At 37.9% G+C, this 27728-nt stretch overlaps 1 protein-coding gene across 2 annotated transcripts; it reads right to left on the minus strand.

Annotated features, from left to right (window-relative positions):
* Positions 1 to 107: 107 nt before the first annotated feature.
* cftr (CF transmembrane conductance regulator) lies at positions 108 to 27429 on the minus strand. 2 transcript variants are annotated; one of them, XM_077248875.1, is made up of 27 exons: positions 27216 to 27429; positions 26204 to 26314; positions 25012 to 25123; positions 24392 to 24607; positions 24206 to 24295; positions 22503 to 22666; positions 21757 to 21882; positions 20507 to 20753; positions 20026 to 20118; positions 19424 to 19600; positions 18924 to 19115; positions 15268 to 15362; positions 14687 to 14773; positions 13245 to 13956; positions 13025 to 13162; positions 12350 to 12387; positions 11927 to 12207; positions 11748 to 11827; positions 10687 to 10837; positions 9093 to 9320; positions 8692 to 8792; positions 8079 to 8306; positions 4177 to 4332; positions 3996 to 4085; positions 2489 to 2661; positions 2267 to 2372; positions 108 to 807 (listed from the first exon to the last, which is right to left on the minus strand). In XM_077248875.1, the coding sequence occupies exons 1-27, from the start codon at positions 27266 to 27268 to the stop codon at positions 595 to 597; spliced, it is 4458 nt and encodes a 1485-aa protein (XP_077104990.1). In that variant the 5' UTR covers positions 27269 to 27429; the 3' UTR covers positions 108 to 594. The 2 variants fall into 2 exon arrangements, with proteins under 2 accessions (XP_077104990.1, XP_077104989.1); XM_077248874.1 differs by having other exon boundaries at positions 671 to 807; positions 2267 to 2367; positions 27216 to 27394.
* Positions 27430 to 27728: the final 299 nt, after the last annotated feature.

Here is a 27728-nt window from a genome sequence, read left to right on the forward strand (position 1 = left end):
TGCTAATGCTAACATTGTGTATGTTTAAAATCAAATCATTCAGCCTCTCCCCTGAAACTTACAACTATAACACAAGGCATTGCCGTTACACAGAAAAAAGAGAAATGTAGTCTTGAAAAATATATTTGTTTCACAGAAAATTCCTAGATATATATTTACAGGTTAAAATAATCACTGCTTTTTGCTTGTGCCTCTCCTAGTTCCATGACAGGCCTAAGAAATGAGAAAACAGAGTAATTGTTTTGCCATTTACATGATTCATATGATTCCATTTTGCTGCACATATGGTCTCACTATAATTTAATAAATTAATCGTTCAGAGAGAAATAAGAAAAGAATACATTTGATATGATCAAAGAAAGAACAGAGATGAATCATAGAAGTTGCATTATATTTCTTACAGTGTTCCATTATTCCTGGGCTCACAATGTCCCGTTGTGAGAGGATATTGAGTACCTCCTGTGACATTAAGGAAGAATGCATATCTTTTTCATAACAAATGTCAGATGTGTTCTGAAGGTAGGTCATCCAATATAATGTACCATTTGGAAAGCATGCTGGGGAAGCGTCCGTATGAAGTCCAGTTTGGGACGCTCAGAGGCGAGTGTCTTGGATATTGTCCTCTGCCTCCTCCTGTAGTGTCTGTGTAACAGAGCCTAGTTTGGACTGAGGCGCGCGCATGCTAGAATTCCGACGAGGGAAGATTTTGAGGCGCTCAGCTGGACTTATGGCCTGCTTTAGATGACTGGTCTCATTCAGCAGCTTCTGAATGGAATCGTAGGTCTTCACCTGACCCTTGTCCATCATCTGCAACAGAGATGCGAAAGGACAAACGTTTAAAAATCCATTTTTTTTTTTTTTTACCAAGTCTCTTATGCTCACCAAGGCTGCATTTATTTGATCAAATTAAGTAAAAACAGTATTATTGTGAAATATTATTACAATATAATAGAACCATTTTCTATTATAATATATTTTTAAATGTAATATACTCCCGAGATGGCAAATCCACCAGTCTTCAGTGTCACATGATTCTTCAGAAATCAATCTAATATGCTGATTTGCCGCTCAAGAAAGATTTCTATTATCAATGTTGAAAACAGTTGTGCTGCTTAATTTTTTTAGAAAGTGTTATAGCCTAAACAGTATATACAGGATTATTTGAACAGAATGTTCAAAGGAACTGCATTTATTTGAAATAAAAAATATTTCGTAACATAAATGTTTTACTGGCTTTTGATCAGTTAAATTCATCTTTGCTGAATAAAAGTATTAATTTCTTTTAAAATAAATTGTACCGATCCCAAACTTTTGAGCGGTAGTGTATGTACACATTTTTTAAATACCACAGATAAATTGTCCCTAGTTTCTGACAGAAATTACTGTAAATGTAATAAGCGCTCTTTGTTTTTGCTATTGTTTGGTATTGCTAGTGGTGCAAATGATGCCTACAGTTGTTTTAAAGGTAGGGTAGGCAATTTGTTTTATAAACACTTTGTGTATACTGGTTGAAACTCTCTTTACATCCTGATAGCGATCAATAATAGAAGTGGTCTAAATATTAAAATTTACATCTTCTGTTGAAGTCTCAGGACCAAAAAATGTTCGTCCAATCATTGACTTTGGTCCGATGTCCTACCTGCCTGTCAACATATATTTCCATACCTCCGTGCTCCTTGCTCATGCAGACATCACACGTCATCGACCCGTTTCATGCTATGCAGAGTTGAAGACGACAGTCACCGGGCGCCACAAACAAACAGCAGACGCTTTTTACAGTTCCTCATGAACCAAAACAATGAGTTTATGCTGTGTTCCCGCCATGTCCTAACCGTAATTGCCAGAACCCAGAGTCAAGTCCTCAGACTTGGATTTATGCTTTTTGTATGTCAACACTATCGCTGAAATGAGTCTGCAGCAGTCAGGTGGTACAACTGCAGCTCTGTAGGTTGTTTAAGTTCATTATTATTGGGTTACTTTGAGACATGAGGTAATTTAATAATGTCTCTCGTCTCGTAACGCTTTGCAGAATCTACTGTGTGTTCATGATGTGTTTTGGAGGAGACGTGGCTTTAGAGAGCGCTCTGAAGGGAGGGTGGGATCTTATGATTTCCAAGCTAGCTTGATATCACTACCCGCTTCGAAATTGCCGACCCTACCTTTAGGTTTTACCTTTTTGTCACCAGTACAAATGTGAATAATGGTTAAAAAAGCAAATATGACATTTCATTTGGTGGTATAGAATGAGGTGGTGCAAAAGCTTTACCAAGAAAGACTGGCACTCGAGCAGTGGTTCCACTTTGTGCTCAGACAGTAATATAGTGCAAGCAGAAAAAGACTGTCGCAATGTCTTCTTTAACACCTTTACTGTTCTGAAACCAAAGACAGCACAGCTACCATTATTCATCATGACATGAATTCATTGTACTTTGTATTAAGCCAGTGGTGTTATCCGTGGAACAGGTAGTGTGGTGTTGTTGGGACTCACATTGGATCGAGATGGGCACTAGGCTCATCCAGGAGGAGAATCCGGGCTCTGCTGAGGATGGAGCGAGCCAGGCATATGAGCTGTTTGTGGCCGTTACTCAGTACATAGCCTCCATATTCCAGCTGGAAGTCCAATTTGTCTGGAAACTGTTCAATCAGTGTCTTGAGACCGACCTTTGCACACAAACACAGAAATAACTGCTCACTGAAGCCTTCCAGCAAATTGCATTTACAAGAAAGGAACAGGACATACTTGCAGTTCATTAAGGAATACTATGTTAATCTTAAATAATACTAATACTGTATGTTCTCCAAGATATTACAACTAGCATTCACCCTATTATAGACCCAATGTCTATAATAAAGTACACTGATTTTTGATGACTAAAAATAAAAATGGCATTGAATTCAAATACTGTTGTCTTTTTAAAAAAATCCACCTATGTTAAAACTAAATAAAGAAAAAGGTGTGTCATTTCTGGGCCTGAAATGAGAACATTTGGATGTTAAGCATGTAATCGCTGGTTCACAAAAAAGTCCTGAGATTTTTCTCGTTGGACAAACCAAATGACCTCATGCCTTGCTTTTGAAAAGGTCACTTATTTTATAAACAATAAACAGGAAACCTCAAACACCCAAAAAATTGATAGGTGCCTAAGATAACAACTAATCAGGGAAGAAAAATAATCTCACACACTACCACAGCTTGCAAAACATGCAATATATTTAATGCAATGTTTCAGGCAGACCTTCGTCAAGCATTAGGAAATGGTTTTTTGTGGCTGATGAAGATCAGTTGACTGAAATGTTATGCTAAATATAATGCGTTTATTTTAGTAAAAGACAAAAAAATTTAAATTTTTCTAATCACTTTTTGGGAAACCTTGATAGTGATTCTTTTACAAAATAAAATTGTTAGATAATGAAAGTGTATAGCTAGTAAATAAAGGTTTTTTATTTGCATTTTGAGCTTATAATCGTTTATATTTTATGTTCAATTATTTTATTTTATTGTGGGTAAAACTATAAAATAAGGTCTAATTTATTAACATTAGTTAATGCATTCATTCATTAACATGAACTAACAATGAACAATATATATTTACAGCATCTATTAATCTTTGTTGATATTAGCTAATAAAAATAGAATCGTTCGTTGTTTATTCATGTTAGTTCACTGTGCATTAACTAATGTTAACATTTTATTGTTGTTTAATGTAGATGATCGCATTATTTTACATATGCATATGATTGCATATGATATTGCTTGCTTTCAGAAGATGCCTAATGCCGTCCCCTACCGCATAACAGTGAAAGACAGAAAATTCCGTAAATGGCGGGGAAAGAGTTAAATGCTCAATGGCAAATGAAGTGTTGCCATAGTAAAGGCATGAAAGACAATGCTCTTCCAGTTTCTTTGAATAACTCTAGAAAAAAAGGGTCATCAAACCACTTGACCTCACAGTCATTGATCATTTCCCCTGGACCCCTACGGCAAAGACACCCACCTCCTCTGTGACCCGCCACAGCTCCTCATCACTATGGCAGCCATAAGGGTCTAGGTTCATGCGGAATGGTCCCGTAAAGATGAAGACTTTCTGTGGTGGTGTGGGAGAAGACATTTACAAAAATACAACTTTAAAAGTTATCAAGAGAGAGGATGAAAGCTGTTCCCAGAACTGCTTCTACCTGAGGCACCACGCCAAAGGCTTTCCTCCACTTCTGAAGAGGAATTTTGTTCCAGTTGAGCCCGTCAATGGAGATATCTCCATCTGTGTAAACTAGCTTCAGAAGAGCATTGAACAGAGAACTCTTCCCAGAACCTGTTCGCCCCAAAATGCCCACCTGAAAAAGAGCACATGATCAACCTGACCAGTGTTGCCAAGTTCACAGTTTTCCCGCGGAATTGGGCTACTTTTACAGTGTTGCAGCGGGTAGTTTTTGTCTACCCGATAGTCCAATGCTATGGAAATACAGAAGTGCATCTTTAAAAATACAAGTAACACATTCTATTATAATGGATGCTTGTGCTAATGCCCTTCCCACATGGATTTCCTACAATATACATCACAAAACTCACAGAAATTGGTGAACATAAGAATCTGACAAATATAAGATTGAAAACACATGAGACTCTTATGCAAAAAGTGAATTTTAGCCTTTAGCTAATCTGCTACAGTCATGGTCAGAATTAATGGCACCCCTGGTAAATATGATGAAAACTGGCTGTAAAAAATAAATCTGCATTGTTTATCCTTTTGATCTTTCATTCAAAAAATGTGCAAAATTCTAACCTTTCATTGAAGTAAAAGAATTGAAAGTGGGGGGGGGGGATCACGTTATTAAATAAATGTTTTTCTCCAAAACACGTTGGCTACAATAATTGGCACCCCTAAAAAAATTTTACGAGTAAAATATGTCTAAAGTATATTCCCATTAATATTTACCTTTTTTAGCACACCACAGGGTGACTAGGAACATGACATTGTCCACATGACTTCTTGTTTCACAGGAGTTTAAAGCTGCAGTAGGGAGTTTTGAGAAAATGTTGACTTAGCCTGAAAATTTGAACAAGCACAACTTACAGGTCCAACCCCCTTGCTCTCTGCTGCGCTACAGCCCTCCCTCCACAGCTCCTCCCCCACAGCGGAGCCTGCCGTGAACGCACAGGCTAGTAAGCAGGACCACCGATGACAGCGGATTATAAACAGTTATGGAACATTCACTTATAGGGACGAAACATCAAATGCTTTACATTGATTATGGCCTGCTCATACTTTGACTACAAACTTGGTCCTCAAATCATCATCAATTTTGCAATACATGTATTTTTATAAGGTTGCACTCTTTCTATAAGTTATAAATAGCTACTAAGATAACGTTAAAGGATTAGTTCACTTTAAAAAAAAAAATTTGCTGATAATTTACTCAGTCCCATGTCATCCAAGATGTTCATGTCTTTATTTCTTCAGTCGAAAAGAAATTAAGGTTTTTGATGAAAACATTCCAGGCTTTTTCTCCATATAATGGACTTCAATAGGACACAAACGTTTCAAGGACCAAATGACAGTTTCAGCGCAGCTTCAAAGGGCTTTAAACGATACTAGGCGATGAATAAGGGTCTTATCTAGCGAAACGATGGGCCATTTCAAAAATAAATAAAAAACTTTAAGTTTTGTAATCACAAATGCTCGCCTTGCTCTGTTCTGCGATGCACATTCGTGATCCTGTTCGAACTCGTTCATCCAAATGAACGAATCTTTTTTCGAGTCATTTCGTTCGTTGAATGAACGAAATGACTGCAAAAAGACTCGTTCAAAATGAACAAATCTTTTTTCGAGTCATTTTGTTCGTTGAATGAAGGAAATGACTCGAAAAAAGATTCTTTCATTTGGATGAACGAACAGGAGAGTCACGAACGACGGTACGCGCTCGCGCTGTGCAAGAGAGGGGTGATCAGCGCGTACACGAGCGTGATTGACACTGCTAAGACATTCCTCCTGGCTCTGATTGGTTGTTTCTGACCGGGAGCGTTGTATTTCTGCAAATGGCAGTAGGACCACAGGGAGGAGCCAGAGGAGCTTGATTTTTTTCACAGATTATCTGTCTCATATTCTACTTTCAGGACATAATGACAGTTTTAAAAAATATTTGTTTACAAAAGCTACTTACTGGAGCCTTTAAAAATGAGGAAACACAAATGCCAAATCCCCGTAATCATTCATCACAATGAGTAAAATCAAAGAATATAGTTCTGATGTGCATTAAAAGATTGTTGACCATCACAAAATAGAACGTGGCTGTAAGAAAATAGCTAAAGAATTGAAAATCCCCATTTTGACCATCAGGGCAATAATTAAGAAGTTCCAATCAACTAAGATGTTATGAATCTGCCAGGAAGACGACGTGTGTCTATATTGCCTTAATGCACAGTGAGGAGGAGAGTTTGAGTGGCCAACAACTCTTCAAAAATCACAGATGGAGAATTGCAGATTGGTTTAGTCTTGGGGGTCAGAAAGCCACAAAAAAAACTACAAAAAAACCTACATCACCTCATGTTGTTTGGGAGGGTTTCAAGAAAAATCTTCCTCGCTCATCCAAAAACGAACTAAAAAAAACAAACAAATTCAGTTGTCAGACACGACTGGAACTTCAAACGGCACAGGGTTCTGTGGTCAGATGAAACTAAAAAAAGAGCTATTTGGCAGCGAACTCGCTAGATGGGTTTGGTGCACACAAGGATAAAAAGTACCCCATGTGTACAATTTAATATACCGCTGGATCTTTAATGTTGTGGGCATATTTTTCTTCTGGAGGTCCTGGACTTCTTGTTCAGATACATGGCATTGTGGATTCTATCAAATATCAACAGATAAAAAATCAAAACCTGACGCCTTCTGCTAGAAATCTTATAATGGGCCATGGTTGGATCTTCCATCAGGACAACAATCCAAAACAAACATCAAAATCAACACAAAAATGTGTTACGGAGCACAAAATCTAGCTTCTGCCATGACCGTCCCAGTCCCTGACCTGATGAGTGGAGTGAACTGAAGAGAAGAAGCACCAACATGGATCTGGAAATCTGCAGGATCTGGAGAGATTCTGTATGAAGGAATGGTCTCTGATCTCTGGTCAAGTGTTCTCCAAACTCATCAGGCATTAAAGGAGAAGACTCAGAGCTGTTATCTTGTCAAAAGGAGATTGCAAAAAGTATTTAATAAAAGGGTGCCAATATTTGTGGCCAACGTGTTTTGGAGAAAAACATTTATTTCATAATGTGTTTCCCCCCCCCCAGTTTCAATTCATTTACTTCAATGAATGGTTAGAATTTTGCAAATTTTTGAATGAAAGATCAAAAGGATAAACGATGCAGATTTATTTTTTACAGACAGTTTTGATCATATTTACCAGGGGAGCCATTAATTCTGACCATGACTGTATTTGTTGCTCATCACTGACATTGCTCTACAAAGGCAAAATGCAGTAACTTTTTCAATACAGAATTATGACCAAAATCAAATCCTGTGACTTGGCTCAACAGTGCTCAGATTTGAAGAAAAGGATACACGAAAACAATTTCCATTTTCCTCAGCTCCAGGGTTGGTGTTATTACCACATTTTGCCTTTGCAGGGCACTGAGGGCAGTATAATTCAAAAGTCCACAAATGGAAAATCTGTATAGCATAGATATGGTACAGATTTTGAAAAACATAAAACTAAGCAGTTTTATGGCTAAAAATTCTAGATTATTGATAGGCCACTAATCAAATAAGCAATTTGTGCCACTGAATTTCTGAACTCCTTTATACAAAAGCTCAGATGTCATGCAGAGAATATAATTTGTAATGAAAAAATGCATTAAATTAGACTAAATACAGAAAAAAAGCATTTTCACAAGTAGTCTTTTAGACCATACTACCCTTAGACTTTTAGACCCTACTGCAAAATTCAAGCTTTATCCCATTGCTCTGTCTTGCTGTGAGACAACACTGTTCCAAAATGCCCCGTTTGAAGAAAACTTAGCTTGTTAGCATTTATTTTTGTAACGTTTAAAGAGGAGTTTAAATCCGGGAATTGCTTGTACATACCCTCTGTCCACCCTCCGCAGTGAAGGAGAGGTTCTTAAGGACGGCGTGACCCGTTTCTGTGTATTTGACTGTTAAATCCTGCACATCGATCTGACCACGGTTAGGCCAGCTTGAGTCAGCCTGTGCATTGGCGTTCTCGATAATCAGATCCGAGCCTTTGCTTTTGTCTGGTTTGGGTGTCTCGGACGGTAGGTCGATGAACTTAAACACCCGGTCAACAGAACGCATCTGGAGGAAGAAGGATTAGAAGAGCTATGATGTAATCAGGTCCACCGAGGGCCAAGCTGCATGTGGTTTGTTTAGCCTTTAAATGATGCTTAGCCTCTGTGTTTGCGTGTGCTTGGGAAGGCAGTATGGGTGTGCAAACAGTTACACCATGTGGCAAAAATAAAGAGCCACTTCTGTATATGTGTATCAGTATGATTGTAACTATTCTCCTGATAGGGCCATAGTGAAGGAAAACAAAATGTCCTGCACCTTGATAAGCCAGTCAGTGTTGCTTAAACTCAATCAGACATTGTTTTCAACAGCATTACAGTACAGGACAATTTCTGCAGTGTAGAACAACTGAAAAACAGGCTGTTTTCAGGGAGGAAAACTAAAAGGCACGTACCATTCCATCTACCGCAATGCTGGTGGCGACACACCACTGGAAGGTGCCTAGAATGAGCATTGCCAGGCATATGATGATACCAATCTCACCCGGTTTATCCTCTGTGGAGAAACGCACATGCATTAACATGCACCAACAAGCAAGTATAAACATCAAGTGCAGGGGTGCTCACAATGACCTCACTTCTACACTTCAAAGGCAATTTCCAAGCACTGTTCACAATTATCTCTTTATATAACCAATTGTCTGTAAAACCCACTAAATCAAGCGTTCATTGGTTTTTTGGACCCACCGAGAACCATCAAATAAACAGTGGCATCCGCATCATTCAACATGCTCTACTGCTTGCTTGGTTCAATCTCACATATCTTGCCTAGATACAGACGGAAGAGTGCTCTTACGGTTGGTTCCTACCGCAATCCAGGCGACCAACGTGAAAAAGAACACGAAGATGATGTCGGCGCGGAAGAGAAACCATCGTAGGGTCGACAGGTAGAGGAACCAGGTGGCTGTGTGGGTGTTGAGGGTCTTGTGGAACAGGTTCTCAAAGTAAGCCTGTCGCTCAAAGGCCCTGATTGTCCACAAACCCTTCAGAGAGATGATGAGGTGGGAGAAAATGGGGCTCCGAGCTGTGATGAGAGAAGAATATAACGTCAACCATGTATATTAATTTAATTCCAAGTCTTCTGAAGCAATACGACGCGTCGCTCGATGCAAATCTTGTCCTTCACTGTAACGCTCAAATCAAACCTAATTTTGGTGTATGGGCCAAATGATGACTTTTTGTCATTTTGGAGATTGCAAAAGAGTCTTAGAATGATATCAATGATTTCTGATTTTAAAATATATTAAAAAGTATCAAAATAAAAACGTTTTAAATTGTAATATTATTTCACAATGTGCTGGGTTTTTGTTTTTTTGCAAAATAAAGGAAACCTTAAATTTCAGTATAATGTGTTACTACTGACATGCAAGTACGTTTCTAATTAAATCCATTACAATACATGGGTTACTAAATTTGAAGTAATTTTAATGCTACTTTCATTTATTTATCAAAATAATTGTTGAAATTCTGCATCCTGTTTGCTGCCTCCATTCAAATTCATTTAAAAAGCTTTCTCAATTAAATTCTAAATACTTAATGGTTTAGAACGGATCAGAATTTTAGATTTTTTTGAGTCAACTGCTCCTTTAACTGTCAATCTCAAGCGCTTATTATATTTCGACATCATCTACTGTATGCCACACCATTCCAATAGCAGAAGGCATCAGGAAGAGGAAGGAAGAAATAAAAGTCTCGCCCTCTGTCCTTTGGCCTCTAGGTGACCTCATGAACAAAATGAACTAATCCACAAGTTCAGCTACCCACGATTTTACTAAATAATCACGTCGGCTTTCCTAGCAGCATCCTTTCCCTTTCTATAGGCAAAATAATGCCTTTAGCTACTCTTGTCTGAAAAATAATAGAGTTGCGCAGTTTTCTGGGATCCCCGCCATAAAGCTTGTTGCTCATCACTTGTGGACTATGAGTGAATGATATCAGGATGGCAGCAGAGGAAATCCCTGGTCGGGTTTTTTCCAGCCTAGTATTACAAAGTACGGAAAGCCCTAGTTGCTTTCTCTCTGGCCCTGGACAGTCAGACAGTGGGAAGAGTGTTGACAATTGAGCTACAGAGAGACCAACAGAAATGGTTTGCCTTATTCAGATAGGTAATAGACCATAGATGATTGGTTGAGAGACCAAACTCTGACCTCCCGCCCATGTCACTTCCTCTGAGATATCCTCTCCCTTTCTGGTTTACTCATCCATCCTCTGCTCCTCCCCTGTTTTCGGACCTAGCACTGACCTCCCATCAGGGCCCTGTCAAACTGGCCCTCTCGTCCCTGGCAACAAGCCACACGCCAGCATGCAGAGTGCGTCAGGAATCCCTTTGCCAACTGCAAAGACGTATCTAACAACTGCATGCAAAGAATGCACACACTATCTGGCCTTACCTTCTGTCTCCAGCTGTTTAAGCTGCTGACCCGTACGGAGAAAGTACTTCCTCAACACAATGAAAATAATGGCCAGGGGAGTAGCCGCAAGGAATATGTACGGCCGCACGATGGACACCACAAGAATACATCCAACCACCACCAAAGTCAACTGTTGGAAGAAAAGCAAAAAAAAGCATAGACTCTATGTTCTGTATTTTTGAAAGAAATGAATACTTTTATTCAGCAAGGATGCACTAAATTGATCAAAAGTGAATGTAAGGACATGTCTCGGTTGTCATAAATACACTCTATATTACACAGCACAAATGTTTTAAACATTGATAGTAATAAGAAATGTTTCTTGAGCACCAAATCAGCATTTTAGAATGTATTTTGAAGAATCATGTGACATTGAAGACTGGAGTAATGATGCTGAAAATTTAGCTTTGCCATCACAGGAATAAATGACTTTTTAGAATATATTTTTATAGAAAAATTGTATAATATTCCACAATACCACTGTACTTTTTTACTGTATTTTTGATCAAATATGCAGCCTTGGTGAACGTTTTGGTGAAATATTTTTATATTTGAAAAAAAAATTAAACACATCACATTTGATGGCTTCCATACTGCAAGACATTGTTGACAATATTGGCCCAAAAAGCATAAATGTATGTTATAAATCACTGAAAAGCCTGTAGGAAAACATTCTGGTCCATTTGACTTACTATTTTTCAGTATGTTATGGTTTGGGACATAGTGTTCTAGTATGCTATATAGTACTGAAAGAGTGTGTAAAATCGTCAGAGTTGAAACCAGTGTTGCCAAGGCCGGGGTTTTCCCGCAGAATTAGGCTACTTTTACATTGTTGCCGTTAGAACCCCCTGCGGAACGCGATTGGGCTAGTTATGATCAGCAATTGGGTGGGTTTTGATTTGCAGACCTGGCAACGCTGGTTGAAACTTAACTCTGCTACAGAATGGTAGATCTCCAAAAGCAAGACTTGAGCAACCATACACTAAACAGAAACTCATCTACCCATCAATTAAATGCTTTTGACTAAAGAATTCACAAACCTGGACAAAGTCAAACATGAGGAGAGGAAGCATGTCATCTATTGTGGCCATGTCCTTGGTGAACCTATTCATGATTCGGCCTGCAAAAAAATGATATTAGGATACAAACGGTAAAGTATTAAGTCAGAAACTGGTCCTGTAGAAATAAGTTACTTTTTTCAGCCTTACATAACACTGACCTGTCTTCATAGTATTGAGAACAGACATGGGTGCACTGAGAACAGCACGTAGCATCTTCTGGTGCAGTCTCTTGGAGATTGTGATCATAGTGTGCACAAATGGAAGACCCCGGAAAAATCCCATTGCGAGGAGGCTCTCTGATGTGGCCACGTAGATGTAGAGAATGTAATAGCTGCTTGTGGGAGTCACAATGACTGCAGACTTCTTTCCAGGTGAAGACATGTTGGAGTACTTTGTCATATTTGGCTCAAATCGTTTATTCTCTTCTATCCAAAGTTCACTGCAACAAAATAGTTAAAATGCAGTATTTTGTGGATTGATTAAAATTAAACACTGAAGTGTTTAACACTTGACAACTAAAAAGATTAGTTTGCCTGGAAGAACAGTTAACTGAGATTGAGGAAATAAAATAAAAATCTTACTCAGTTATCAGAAAAATCCCTGCTACAGATCCTGCAACCTAAAACACATAAGAAATCATTAAGATTAGCAAATTTAGATGTACACGTCTGTTCAAAAGTTTGGGGTAAGATTTCTTTTTTTCTTTTTTTTAAGAGATTTCTTATGCTCAACAATGCTGCATTTTTAATCAAACATACAGTAGTAACAGCATTATTTTAAAATAATATTACAGTTTAAAATTACTTTTCTATTTTAATATATTTTTTAATAAATTACTTTATTCCTGTGATGGCTAATGAATTTTTAGCATCATTACTCGAGTCTTCAGTGTCACATGATCCTTCAGAAATCATTCTAATATGCTGATTCGGTGCTCAAAAACATTTTTCATTATTATCAATGGTAAAAACGGTTGTGCTGCTTAATATTTTAGTGTAAACCATGATCCACGTTTTACAGGATACTTAGATGAATAGAAAGTTCAGAAAAATCTTTTGTAAAAATGTAAAAGTCTTTACTTTATATTAATATTAAGTATTAATCTATTTTAAAAATCCTTAATGACCTTAAACATTTTAACAGTATTTGTATATGATTAGGAAACACGTCAACAATATTCATATGTAATGCAGAACACGTCAGTACACATACAGTAGACAATACATAAAGATAAACACAGAAAATATTCAGATTACCTCAACTGTAGCAACAATGAGGATGAAGATCAGAACATAAAGAAGACTTTTATTATTTGACACATATCTGACATATGTGTTCCACTTTGTCGTTTCAAATTCCTCCTCTATTTCATCTATTTCATCAGCTAAACATGCCTGCAAAGAAAAGCGAATCAGACCATGTTAAAGTCTAGTATGAAAATGAATATTTTGCAGTAAGTGCAAGAATTTTCCACACCTCAATATTCTCTTCTTCCAGGACCCCGCTAATATCATACGTGCTGTCTGACAGGCGGCGAGTGTAGATGTCCAGCTCAGAAGCCAGTTCGCTCTGAGGCACGACTGACAGCCGTCTGCGGAAAGAAGACTGAAGGTGGTCACGACGGCCCTGGCCTTGTGCATTGGTCATGAAAGCTAACACCGACTGCCTCCTCTGACCAGCCATATGCACACCGTGGTTATGATACACGTCGCTTCCCATGAAGGATTCATCTACTAGCTCGTTCTCGGGAACCAGGGAGAACTTCCGGTCAGGTAATGTCCTTCGGACCTCTTCCTCTGGTCCCTGAATGAAAGATGCCTTACGAGCTGCTCCAAGAGGGTTGACGATCACTGAAGCTTTTCTCTCATCGATGTACTTGGGCATGGAGGGGGCCACCTGGCGATAAGAGGGGCGTTCAGGTCGCATGCCTGCGCTCTCATCCACCGAGACGCGGTGGAGAGTCTCTGTGAGGATAGAGCAGCGGCGCTCTGCGCTGATATTGTCATAGGCCTCCAAACCCAGAAGCAAAGAGCTAAAATCAGGACGCTCCGATTGAAGGTGATTGAAGGTGCCGTAGAAAAAACTTTCACCATTGTGGAGCAGTAGGACCTTATCGGCCCGCTTGAAATGCTCTATCTTATTTGTTACCAAGATGCGTGTCTTGGAGGCCATCAGCTTACAAAGACATCTGGGTAAAGACATAAAAAAGAGATTATACATCAATATTACTCACAATTATGCTCAGCTTAACTCCAGTATAGTATACAGTATGTTATCATCTCTTTTCGATTTTGTCCTTTCTATTGGTAAGAGGTCACTATTCATTTACTTTTTGTGTAAAGAGAGCAACAGTGCTGATTTTTTTCACGGCCTTGGTTCCAGAGGTATTTTTCCTATTCACTTTTCCATAGGGATTTTAACAAAGTTTTCATGAAAGAGTTATAAGCCATGAAACAAACGAACCAGCTATGTGATGAATCACAACATTACAACCTTTGATTTGAACCAAAAAAAGGTTTTGAAAATCAGACAAAAAGCAAAGGTACAAGACTGTGTACTTATTGACTTTAATGAGGAAAAAGAACAGCCATCCCAAGAATTGCAAATAGTGTAGGCATATGACGGATAAATAAGATGTACAGTATGTATACTCTATTATGCCATTTGTATACTCTATTCTACCAGTTCTTTGATTGGTAGAGATTCTGGTTCCACTTTATTTCGATAGTCCACTTTAGACATTCTACTAACTATAAGTAACTTTGCAACTACACATCAACTAACTCTAGTCAGAGTATTACTAGACTGTCAGTAGACTGTTAGGTTATGGTTAGGTTTTAGGCTTGGGTTAGTAGAATAAATTTACTTGTAGTTGCCAAGTTACTTATACCACGCCAAAGAGAATGTAATATACATACTTGTCAAATATTTCTTTTTCTGTTGCAATATCCAGGTGAGTAAATGGTGCGTCAAGCAGGTAAACATCAGCATCTCTGTAAACAGCCCTGTGCAGGTAAAAATTATACTTTAACATTTTGAAGTAGATATTTTTAACCTGTGAGAATTTCATCATTCATCATTTAAAAACTAAATTAATTTTATTAAAATAAAGTTTATTTTAAGGAATATTTGAATACAGTAAACTCAACCTATAATAAGACTTGCTAATAAAACACACTTTGCAAAAGAAAAAAAAGTTACACAAGCCCAGGGACACAGGAAAACAATACAAGTTTGTCATACTCTCATTTTATTGCTGTAGGATTGTATTCAATTGTAAGATTTAATATTAAGTTTATGGCCATGTAAATCTAAGAGAGATGTTGTGGAAGTTATTAAAATGCCATACGCATATGAATTAAATTCTTCCCTAAACTTCAGTGGGAAAGAGCAGCCCTAGGGCAAGTGAGTACTCTATTGTGGAGTAAACTACAGGTGCTGGTGTACATCTGAGGAGTTGAGAGATGTTCAAGTGTAGGTGAAGAAATGTGTGACATACCTGGCCAGAGCAACACGTGCCTTCTGACCCCCGCTCAAGTTTAAACCCCCCTCAGCCATAGGTGTCTTATCCTTCTCAGGAAGAGCAGCCAGATCCTGACAATAAAACAGAAAACGTCATCACACAGAGCAAGAGAAAGTAAGACACTGTGAGAAATTTATGGACATGCTATTTTATTTGACTCTGAAGTACAGATACACACAGGACAACAAACACTCTCAGCAGGAATAGTTGGTAAACTGCATGTTTGGTGCTTTAAAACATTTGTGACATATTGAATGGGAAAACTCCCCAGACAGCAACATAGTGTCGGCCCAGATCCGGGCCACATCTGGTACATGTGGATTCCATGCGTACCAGATGTGGGCCAGATCTGGGCTGACACTATATGTTGCTGTCTTGGTCATGAGTCATGCAAAAAAAAATTAAACCAGCCTCAGACGGTTTCAGGTACTCTTCAGCTAGCTTTGTCAGTTGGCCAGTCTGGCTAACTGATAAGTTCCCAAAACCAATGCTAATACCAGCAGACCAGCCTGACAATGTTAAACTGGATTAAGATTTTTTTTTAAGAGATCACATGCAACTTGAGATGAATGATTCTCATGTAGGAGGTTCTTACCTTGTCATCAACTCTGTCCATTTTAGGAGCATTAAAAATAATAATTAAATTACGTGGTGCAGTGAGAAAGACTCTAAAACTCTACACAAACAAATCAGTGGGGACTGGGGAGCACTGAAGCACTGATGTCTTAAAGATGAAAATGCTGGGGTTTACTGCTCAGACACAACATGAATGAGGACTGGAAAGCAAGTGAATCGGTGCTACAAAGAAAATCCATGGATAACACGAGCCCACTAAACTTGGGCGTGTTAGCACTTCACATTTTAAAGACTCCACAAAATCATTTATTAGATCCTGCTAGTCTTGCCATTTGCATTGAGAGCTTGTTTCTAGAGTGACTCAGAAGATTAAGTAGGTTACGACAGCGTAAGTGTCTGCATCTTGATTTTGTCAGCATACACTGAATAAAGACTCATTATGTACAATAAAAAATAACAATACTTTGCAGCTTCTTGCTAGTTAGCACACAAGCGGCTAACTTCTCACACTCTGTTGTTATGGCCTTACCAACCATTGTGATGACAATAGCCACCTCACACTGCTCTTTAAGATCTCCTGTTGTTAGAGTCTGGATGTTTCACAACAAACAGTCATAAATTGTGCTTAATCACCATTTACTGTAAAACATTCTTTGTTTGTGAGGAAACATGATAAATTTTCTCCCTATGGGAAACACGGGGACTGACAGGCTATAAACATCCCAGGTTCACAATTCAAAAACCCACAACGCTATTATTGAATGAACATCCGTAGACCATTAAAGAATATATATATATATATATATATATATATATATATATATATATATATATATATATATATATACATATATTGTTTTTACTCTGAATAAGCTTTATTACTTTGAATAAGTTTTAATTTTCTTAGTCCTAATTGCAAAGTATTTTTTCTTGTGTATATATATATATATATATATATATATATATATATATATATACACACTCACCTAAAGGATTATTAGGAACACCTGTTCAATTTGTCATTATCTAATCAACCAATCACATGGCAGTTGCTTTAATGCATTTAGGGGTGTGGTCCTGGTCAAGACAATTTCCTGACTCCGAACTGAATGTCAGAATGGGAAAGAAAGGTGATTTAAGCAATTTTGAGCGTGGCATGGTTGTTGGCGCCAGACGGGCCGGTCTGAGTATTTCACAATCTGCTCAGTTACTGGGATTTTCACGCACAACCATTTCTAGGGTTTACAAAGAATGGTGTGAAAAGGGAAAAACATCCAGTATGCGGCAGTCCTGTGGGCGAAAATGCATTGTTGATGCTAGAGGTCAGAGGAGAATGGGCAGACAGATTCAAGCTGATAGAAGAACTTTGACTGACATAACCACTCGTTACAACCGAGGTATGCAGCAAAGCATTTGTGAAGCCAGAACATGCACAACCTTGAGCCGGATGGGCTACAACAGCAGAAGACCCCACCGGGTACCACTCATCTCCACTACAAATAGGAAAAAGAGGCTACAATTTGCAAGAGCTCACCAAAATTGGACAGTTGAAGACTCGATTTCTGTTGAGACATTCAGATGGTAGAGTCAGAATTTGGCGTAAACAGAATGAGAACATGGATCCATCATGCCTTGTTACCACTGTGCAGGCTGGTGGTGCTGGTGTAATGGTGTGGGTGATGTCTTCTTGGCACACTTAGGCCCCTTAGTTCCAATTGGGCATCGTTTAAATGCCACGACCTGAGCATTGTTTCTGACCATGTCTATCCCTTTATGGCCACCATGTACCCATCCTCTGATGGCTACTTTCAGCAGGATAATGCACCAAGTCACAAAGCTCGAATCATTTCAAATTGGTTTCTTGAACATGACAATGAGTTCACTGTACTAAAATGGCCCCCACAGTCACCAGATCTTAACCAATAGAGCATCTTTGGGATGTGGTGGAACGGGAGCTTCGTGCCCTGGATGTGCATCCCATAAATCTCCATCAACTGCAAGATGCTATCCTATCAATATGGGCCAACATTTCTAAAGAATGCTTTCAGCACCTTGTTGAATCAATGCCACGTAGAATTAAGGCAGTTCTGAAGGCGAAAGGAGGTCAAACACAGCATTAGTATGGTGTTCCTAATAATCCTTTAGGTGAGTGTATATATACTGTATATATACAGTGTATACTGTGTGTCAATATGTATATATATATAAATTTCAACATATTTTTCTTTTATATATATATATATCTATATATATAACTCTGAACAAGTTTTATTTTTCTTTGTCCAAATTGCAAGTATTTTTACTTGTTTTCAGTTTAAACCTCACTCAGTTTTGCAAACCTTATGCTTTTTGTTTTTATCAATTTGGTGGGAAAAAGCTTTAATATATTCTCTAAAAACAATTATAAATATCTTGTGAAGCTAATTTCTCTTTGTTTGTTTTAAGATTTTTATTTATTTTTTGCAGTGTTAGAAAAAGCCTTGATACACGATCATCACTATTATATATATATATATATATATATATATATATATATTAGTATATATGTAATATATCATCCACTAGCATGAATAAATCTCACACTGCGGCCTAATGCTTGGACATGAATGTATTCTCATCAGATCTCCCTTCTGACCGTTCTTTCATGTGAGACTCAGTTAAACAAGGGCCCTGTCACTCAACACTTTGGCTGCCGATAGTTGCACACGATTGGATTCTTTGGTATCAAGAGGTTGAGAGTGAAGAGAGAAAACCATCAGTGGGATAATATGACACAGTTCTACATCTAACAAAGGTTCTCAGTTCCATTGCCAGGTGAGCATTCCATGTAGAGAGAGAGGGGGGGACAGAAACAGAAGCAAAGCAGGAACTTGGGACAGGACAAAAAGGACTTGTTAGGTTGAGCAAAGAGATGAGTGACGTCAGGCAATATACTGTAGACAGAGGGATTGAAATATAAATGAGAAAGAGGGATGGGAATTGGAGATGGAGTAAGACTAAGACTAAGGAAATGACAGACACAAAGAGTGGACTGAAGAGCATCAATGTGTCAGTACCTCCTCGAGCTGGCATGCTTTGACCACACTCTTGTAACGATACTCATCATAGGTCAGGCCAAAAAGGATGTTGTCTCGGATGGTTCCAGGCATGATCCAGGCTGTTTGGGAGGAGTAGGAGATTCGGCCGCTGTGTCGGATCTTCCCAGAGGAGGGAACCAGCTCCCCGAGGATGGTCATCAACAATGAGCTCTATAAATATAGACATTATGTCTGAACAATGACAACCTTTCTTTTTCCTTTTAGCAAATGTTTGTTTTCTCTTAAACAGCTAGCTTTACTCATCCTTTTATATTTTAGCTTATATTTAAGCTTATTAAAGGTTTCGCACACTTAGTGGCCTTTCATTTATTTACTATAATTGTGAATTATTTGTTAGAATTGCTTAGTCTCTTGTCCTATATATATATATATATATATTGCATTGTGTTGTGTTGTGTTTTAGGGTTATTATGAATTTGTGGAAGATTACAACTGAATAAAAATGGCACCACACCTACCTTCCCAGATCCCATAGAACCGGTAACAGCCAACATCTCTCCTTTCTTCAGTTTCAAGCTGATGTCCTTCAGTACAGGAGTCACATATAGGTTGGTGAAGAAGAGACCTGCATCTCCATTGTGATGGCCATTAGCTTTGTTCTCCTGTTTTATCCTTTCTAGAAGTTCACCAGGACCCTGAAGAAATGCAGATAGAGGGTATTTACACTGCACTAACACATACACATTAAATGCATTCAAACCAGTGATTGATTCTTCCTCTTTTTCTGTTCTCTCTGAGTGTTACAAAGGAACAAGTGATTTGTATTCATTTAGAACATCACCTAATGTGGTTCGAGTAATTCAATGTTAATCTGTGATCTCTGTAAGGCTTTATGGGTTACTAGCCTTGTAGCTACAAAACAGAACATGCCATTCTAATCGAATACACGAAAATCAGTCAACAAAAAGCAGCAATTCGTTTGCTATATCTGCTTCTCAAAAGTGAAAAGGAATTGTTTTCAGTCTCAATCTGATTCAAAGGAAAGGTCTCATGGTACAAAATTGAGATTTTAGAAGAAGATGTGTGCTTAATCCAAAAGAATGTGAATGCATAACTGTACCTCATCCCAAGAAGCAGTCACATCTGTCAGTTCCAGCTCTGTGATGCTGAGATCGTACTCCATTAACTTGTATTCTTCCTTACTAAGAAATTCCTAGATGAAGTAGATTAGTTAATGTTATAGGTAGAGCTTTGGATACAGAGAAGATCATGGTAACAGAAACATTATCTCAAAGTTCAGTACAGTTATACACAATAATATACTGATGCCAAAAATAGTGCTCTTCAGAAATATACAGAGTAATATAGAGGAGAGTTTCCCCTTTATCAACACCAAACCAGAGATCTTTTGTTTCATACTCATATTATACCAGATATCATTTAGCATTATCATTTATATTACTAAAATGGCATTTTATTCATTGTGTGGATTATTCATTAAAAACGTTTGCCTCTCATCTTCTTCATCGTGGTGCTAAACTACAGTTTGTGACACCCGGACTGGGCTACACTTGTGTCACTTGTAGAGTGTGTGGACTCACTTCAATCTTCCAAATAAGCCGCATGGTGTCGTACCACATCTGGATGGAGCCGGGCAGTTGACGAGTGACAGTCATACGCAGCACCATACAGTAGGAGAGAGTGGTGAATATGCGGCGCAGGTTGATACCACGACTGAGGGCATGGGGCACCACAGCGGCCACAATCACAAAGATGGCCGAGAAAAAGTATGCAGAGCTGTAAAAGTAACGCAGGGAGCCAATCTTCCTGGTCAACTTCACCTCATCCCTATAAACAGTTTTACGGGAAGAAAGAATGACAATCTGAAGGGGAATGCCAGATGGGTAGGATATTTGGAGACTGTGTCATGAGAGATCAAATATCTAAAAAAAAACAACGGCACATTGATTCTCAGAGACTGAGCTGATAACAAAAACACAAAGGCACACCGTGTGCTGCATTAAATGTAATACTACAGAGAAACAGTGGGAGACTGTGGCTTCAAGTTTCTCTGATCCAGGCCCACTCTTCTGATCCATAATCTCTTATGAAAGACCTCACTTAATATTAAAGGAATAGGAATTAAAGAATGTGTAGGACAGAAATGTAATTAAATGATTAAACTTTCAAACTGTTCACTTTAATTAAATCACTCGTTTAGTCTCAGTTTCAGACTGTTGCATATTGGTCACAAAAATGGGAAGCTCTTCTCAGTCAAATTGTTTTTCAATTCACCTGGAAATAAATGTGTGTTTACAAAGTACTGGGTTGATACAACAAGTGCCTTTAAACGTGAAATAATCACTGAATTCTGCAAAGTTTTCTAGGTCAATGGCGTCATATCTGTATAGCAAAACTGTACAACAAACTGGACTATTTGATATGCACACTACTATTAAAGAGATGTATACTTTAATTCTTAAAGAATGCATTAAATTCATCAAAAGTGACAGTAAAAACTTTCACATTGTTACAAAAAAATTTGGAATGGAAAAAAGGAATGTTTTTTGGACTTTCTATCCATCAAAGATATTCCACAAAAATAGTAAGCAGCACAACTGTTTCAAAATTGATAATAATAAGAAATGCATCTTGAGCACTGAATCTTAATTTTAGTAATATGGCATGTAAAATGGCATGTAAAAAGATATTAAAAATTGGATGGTTTTCATGTCAGTCAGATGGTCTCTTCTCCTTTGTTAAAGGTCTGGGTATGTGACGTGAGACCTATAAAATCTTGACTTGTTTTTAACAAAAAGTGGAGAACATCCACAAACTGTTTGGGTCTTACTGTCTGATGTTCTTGATGAGGGTCTCCATTATCTCCTCCCAGCCGTAGGCCTTCACCGAATGGAGGTTCTCCATAATCTCTGAGGTCAAACCCAACCGTTTGTTGGTCAGTAGCACTTTTTGTGCTCTGATGGAAAACAGTAAAAGACAGAAAGTTGGAATGATTTGTCTGTGCTCACAGAACTTCAAGTCCTGTACATACTGTAATAAACACTCCAGTGTGGGTGTTTAATACATCTGACTAAGCATTGTGTTAATGTCTATAGTGTTCCTTTGAGTGAAGGCACTGAATAAAGACAATATACAGACTTGATTGTGTGTGTGTGTGTGTGTGTGTGTGTGTGTGTGTGTGTGTGTGTGTGTGTGTGTGTGTGTGTGTGTGTGTGTGTGTGTGTGTGTGTGTGTGTGTGTGTGTGTGTGTGTGTGTGTGTGTGTGTGTGTGTGTGTGTGTGTGTGTGTGTGATACTGTCTCAGTAGCAGTTCTGACCAACATTGTTTACATATCTCCAAGGCACAAGGCTAACCAGCCTTCTGATTACAGGAGCAGAACTGAACTACCTGTCCAAACCCTTCAAAGCCTTTAACCAGCATGAATCACAAATGAAATGTTTATGTGGGAGCATAAAGGATACTTGGAGAGAAACTCTTAAACAAATATGTGCCAGTTTGAGTCTATCAATGGGAGCATCATTGGACAAGATTTGCTTTTTGGTTTGGATGAAGGCTAAAAGTACATTTGAGACTTACTTGTAAGGACCCATTTTATGTGAGAGAAAGGCCTGCGAGACACCCAGTAAAGAGATAGCAGCAAGTGCACAGAAGCTATTGACATCGATGAGTTCCCAGATAAGCCCTGTACACAGGATGCATTGCAATGGTGATATCCATACAAAATGGGCCATACCCAGGCTCTGTACCAAAAAAAGAAAAAAAGAAATGCATCATGGTACAGTGAATACAAGATTGGGATTACTATTTTCACAAGTAAGGTGCATGTTCTCAAAACTCTACTACTGTAATATCACAACAGATAATCAAAAACACAAAATAAGCTTGTAAATACAAGATTAATTCAATATCAAAAGCTTTATTTAAATGTATTTATTTCAAAAGCTGACACCTTTTTTAAAGAGTCAGATATTAAATTTAGATTCTCCTGTTCTTTGGTAATTCATTCACCTTATGTGTTAGCTAAATGCCATTGTTTTTTGCATTGTTGTGCCACGCAAGTCCTGCTATATCAGGTATGCTGAACCATATCTAAGAACACTTTTGAAACCATTTAGAAAAGTTTGTTCACTTCGGTACATTTGCAGTGGCTACAAAACATAAAAAAACCATCTCATACATTCCAAAGAAAGGACACTCGAAGAACCCATATTAAACACATGTGCTAATTGCTTCAGACCACTTACAGAGTCTATCAATATTCAGCACATTGGCTCTACCTTCCTAGGACGTTCCAGAGTTCAGCTACGCTCCCCTCTGAAGCTTTATGCCAAATTTAATGCTCACCCAACAGGTTGGCAGCAGTGTACTTATTTCAAATTAGTTTGGAGTCTTCTTTGGAGAAATATTTTTTGGCCTTTGAAACTCCCAAAAGTTTGGAGTCTGATTTTTTGTATGATTTTTTTTTAAAGAAATTGTTTTATTCAGCAAGGATGCATTAAATATGTATACTCTAAAAAAAAGTCTGAAAAAGTTTTAAATTTTTTTTGAAAAAATTGTATTTTGTATACATTTTTCCCAGGTGTTCCCACCCTTCCTTCAAAACTCTCTCTCCAAAGCCTTGCCTCCTCTAAAACAAGTGAGCAGAGCAGAGTCTGCAAAGTGTCATGAGAGATGGCGTTAAATCACCTCATGTCTCAAAGCGCATAAAATTACAATAATAATGAACGTAAACAACTTAAAGAGCTCTGACTTGTACCACCTGACTGCTGCAGATTCATTTTGCCGTCTTTAAAAACACATAATTCCGAGTCCAAAGATGCGAAATGCTCAGAGTAGAGCGTCACAAGTTGCCATCTTTTAATTAGGATAATTACAACATGGGGTGGACACAACATAAGCTCATTGTTTGGACCGAATGCAATGATTGGACAAACAATGTTTGGTCCTGAGACTTCCACAGCTATATTTAAACCACTTCTATTATTGATTGCTATCAGGATGTGAAGGGAGTTTCAACAAAAAGTGTTTATGCAAAACATTGCCTACCCTACCTTTAACAGAAAAATGTCCTGTCAAAAAAAGTACCAGTATCTTTTCAGTTTTTCTATGGACTATTATATATATTGTGTACTGTATGGATTTTCATTCAATTCAATGTTCTATAAAACTAAAAATATCCCTCTAAAATCAATATTTTTAGACTTTCAAATCAAACAGGTGACCTATCATCCAGCAAACATGAGGGAATACTGAAGTGATTTGCTCTTTTTAATACTCGCCTGATCAAATTTGCCCAGGTTGGCTGACATCAGACTGACCAGCTGACCTGTGCTGATCTTGTCCAAGACTCGGCTAGAAAGTTTCAAGGTCTATGGGTCGAGATTCAGAGAAATTCATAAACTTAATATACTGTTGGGAAAGATACTTGTATCAGAGAAAGATGCTTGTAGACATAGATAACAAACCTTTTTATATATTATGCTAAAGAGTGCAATCCTGATTTGCATGCCCAGGCGGTGCAACCCAAACAGGGCAGGCTGGAGCAGGAGGAAGCGGGCAGTGAATAGCAAGCCAAGTCCAAAGGCAAGAAAGTAACCATTGGCTCGCTCCGGTTCATGGGCAGGGTCAAATGACGCAATGATCCGCCCTAAAAGCTGTGGCTGCACTGTTTTTGTAGCCTCCTAGAAAATAGTAACAGAAATTAATAGAAAAAGACCAAGCACCTTCAATTTGACACATTTATAATTCCTATTTAGAGAAAAATCTAAATTGAAGTCCAAAGTATGATAACAACAAAATAATAAAGTGACAAGTGAAAAATAAAATCTAGCAAGAGGTTGGATGCTGTAGGCTTCTTCACTGGGACAGTCACACTGCACTGTTACCTGAGTACACAACTAGGAATCACATAACTTCATACCAATGAGCCAGCAATATCCACCCATGTGCAAACAATTAGCAAATATATATGTGCGTTTGGACCTTGTTGTAGACCTTGTTGTCAAACTGCTGAATTATGAGAAAATCAACACTCTAATCCCAGAACAAAAAAAAGGGCACAGACACAAACTATTTGAACACTTACGCCTATATATAGGAGGAAGCCAAATAACAGAAAAGGTCCTATGAAGCATCGTGCCAAGGCTCGCAGGAGACTGGGGTTTTTCTTCCCAGAGGCAACTTCTCTGTCCCATTCTCTGTTTAGGGGGAGAGAGAAAACTGAATGGAACAGTTAAACAGCATCCAATCCACCCACCCACCCACAATTAAACGGGTTTGTCAACATTGTTTGGTGCACCCCTGTATAACCAAGGTGATTTAGCGAACTTATTAAACAGAGCAAAGAGACATTGGGGAAACAGGAGAGACTGCTCCAACATGTTAATTGAATAAAAAGTTCAAATTCCCAGCAGTGCTTCACCTTAGAGCAATAACAAAAATGCTCATCATCTATCACTCTCCAGGATCCTTGCCATTTAAAAGGTCACATTTGATGCCCATTAGACCAGGGCACTGGCATGAATGTATTGTGGTTTATTTGGCATGAGAGGATATTTACTGGAATAGGCAGGGTGACATTTAAAGGGGTTGTCTACATTTTATTGTTCTTTTCTCCCATCTTTTGTCAAAAACAGCACACAAACCCCTAAAAGGAGGGATATTGGCTCTGGTAAGTAATGGGAGGTGAGGTGAGGACAAGTCACAATAGAAAACAAGATTATGTGTTCTTTTAGGGTCACTTAATGTTGTAAATTTGCTCACTTCACAAAAACGTAAGTGAAAGTTCTTTCAGTTCTGTTTCCTGAGAGGCTTAGGAAAATATTCTCACACTGTCAAAAAAACATTTTCATGATTTGTTATCACAACTTTTGTCAAATAAACTTAGATAATTAATGTGATTCAGATAGCATAATATTTTGAGTTTATATTTACTAAACCATCTCCTTCACTGTATTAACTAAAATGTTTAGCTCTTAACTCAAAATTTTAAGGCAACCAGCCTTATGTTTTAAGTTAAACCAACAATAACAATATACGGGGGGAAAATCAATTTATATGATATAATATCTTATTTTTGAATATAGGGATTTGTGTTTAATATTTAATAAAATGTTTAAAAATTATAATAAATTACATTCTAATGCACGTTAATAATTGAGTGTAATTAGAAATTATAGAGCAAGAAACACGCGTACTGTAATGAGCTGTATGGACATATCAGTTTTAAAAAAACATTTTTAGATCACAAAAGTAAAGGTAAGAATGCAAATACTAACTTTTCCAAACGCTCTGCAAGAATGTCTGCTGCATCTTGACTGGGTGCTTGATAAACATCAGATGGCCTCAGTTTCTCCTTAAAACCCTTTCTCATTATAGGGTTTGTCCACCTGTAAATAGCCAAAACAAATGTTGAAAACTGTAATATTGTGAATATTTTAATTGAGGTGAACTCAAGTTATTTTCTAAGGAGAGATGTAGGGAAGTGTAGTTATTTTCTAGTCTATGATTATGCCCTGTTCTATAAAAAAAACACGTTCAAGTCACCTGACCAGTGTTCGAATTGAACTTGCTAGAGCAAAGAACATTTTTCTTTTATGGGCTTAAACATTTCAAACAAAACTTTGTGCTTTTGCTATCACTGATATATAAATCTAAATAATAAAGTATTGTAACATATCATCAAATATTGATCTAAAAGAAAAACGCACGAGCGGCGTGATGTTGCTATGGTAACATCCTCAGGCGAGCCCTACTTCTGTTTGTAAGCGTCTACTGTAGGCTACTTATCGCACTCTAAATAAATTGTATCCTACTGTAACATTTGAGGTTGTAATTTTTTTTTCTGAATCTGAAAAGTGCATATATACACACTTGTATCTATATGTAAACAATTAAAACCTTGGTTTGTAGTTCAATTTCACTGTAAAAAAAAAAGTTGCTGGCTTACATTTATAAGTACAATCAACTACATTAAATTACATTAAATTGACTTACAAAATAGTTGAATCTTGTATAACTTAAAAGCAATGTAAAAACACGTGTTGCCATAACTTATTGATCATATATTTTATAACAGTACTGGCTTTAATGATTGAATGAATGTAGGCTATCAGTCATCAGGTGCAGTTTGAGTAGCTCGTAGAGACGAAATGTGAATAAACTAGAAAAATGTATATTTAAACTCAAACATACACACGTGTCCTTAAGCACAAATTTTGTTTCAAGGTTTGTTAGTCCAAACGTGAACACAGAAAACATCTAAATGTACAGTTAGTTTGAAAGTCTTACAAAAAGAAGTATCTTGAGAGGCAGCTGGCATCCTCCACAGGTGATCGCTGCATCCTAAAAGTTTCCCGGGGATGACACCGCTTACATCGGGCGTCAGCTGAACGCCTCTCCGTTGAATGAAGCTCGCAAGCCCTGTCCTCCACCGCGCGCACTGTTGAGCGCTGATATTGTCGAGATTCGCTGCCAGTATTTAGACAATGAGGAAAATTTCTCGTATGTCAAATCGTTAATGAAAATTAAAGCGCTTATAAAGAGCCCATGCTGACAGAAGCGCTGTGATTCAATGAGAAAAGTGCGCTGTCTCAACCCCAAACGCCACAGATCCTTTGGGCATGTCATCCTCAAACTGTCAGTCTTTTACAGAGATGCTCACGTGTTGCTTTACAAGAGCAAGTGGCGTGTCATCATCAGAGAATTCTCGTGGTGTTCGAGAAAGAACGTTAATAGATTAACACTTGAAAGTATATTGCTTTAATTTCGCACCTTTCCTGACTTCATAATGTTTGAAATGGA

The sequence above is a fragment of the Siphateles boraxobius genome, unplaced genomic scaffold (assembly GCF_051911475.1).
Source record: "Siphateles boraxobius isolate OS27281-9 unplaced genomic scaffold, OSU_SipBor_1 31, whole genome shotgun sequence".
NCBI classification, from domain to species: Eukaryota; Metazoa; Chordata; class Actinopteri; order Cypriniformes; family Leuciscidae; genus Siphateles; species Siphateles boraxobius.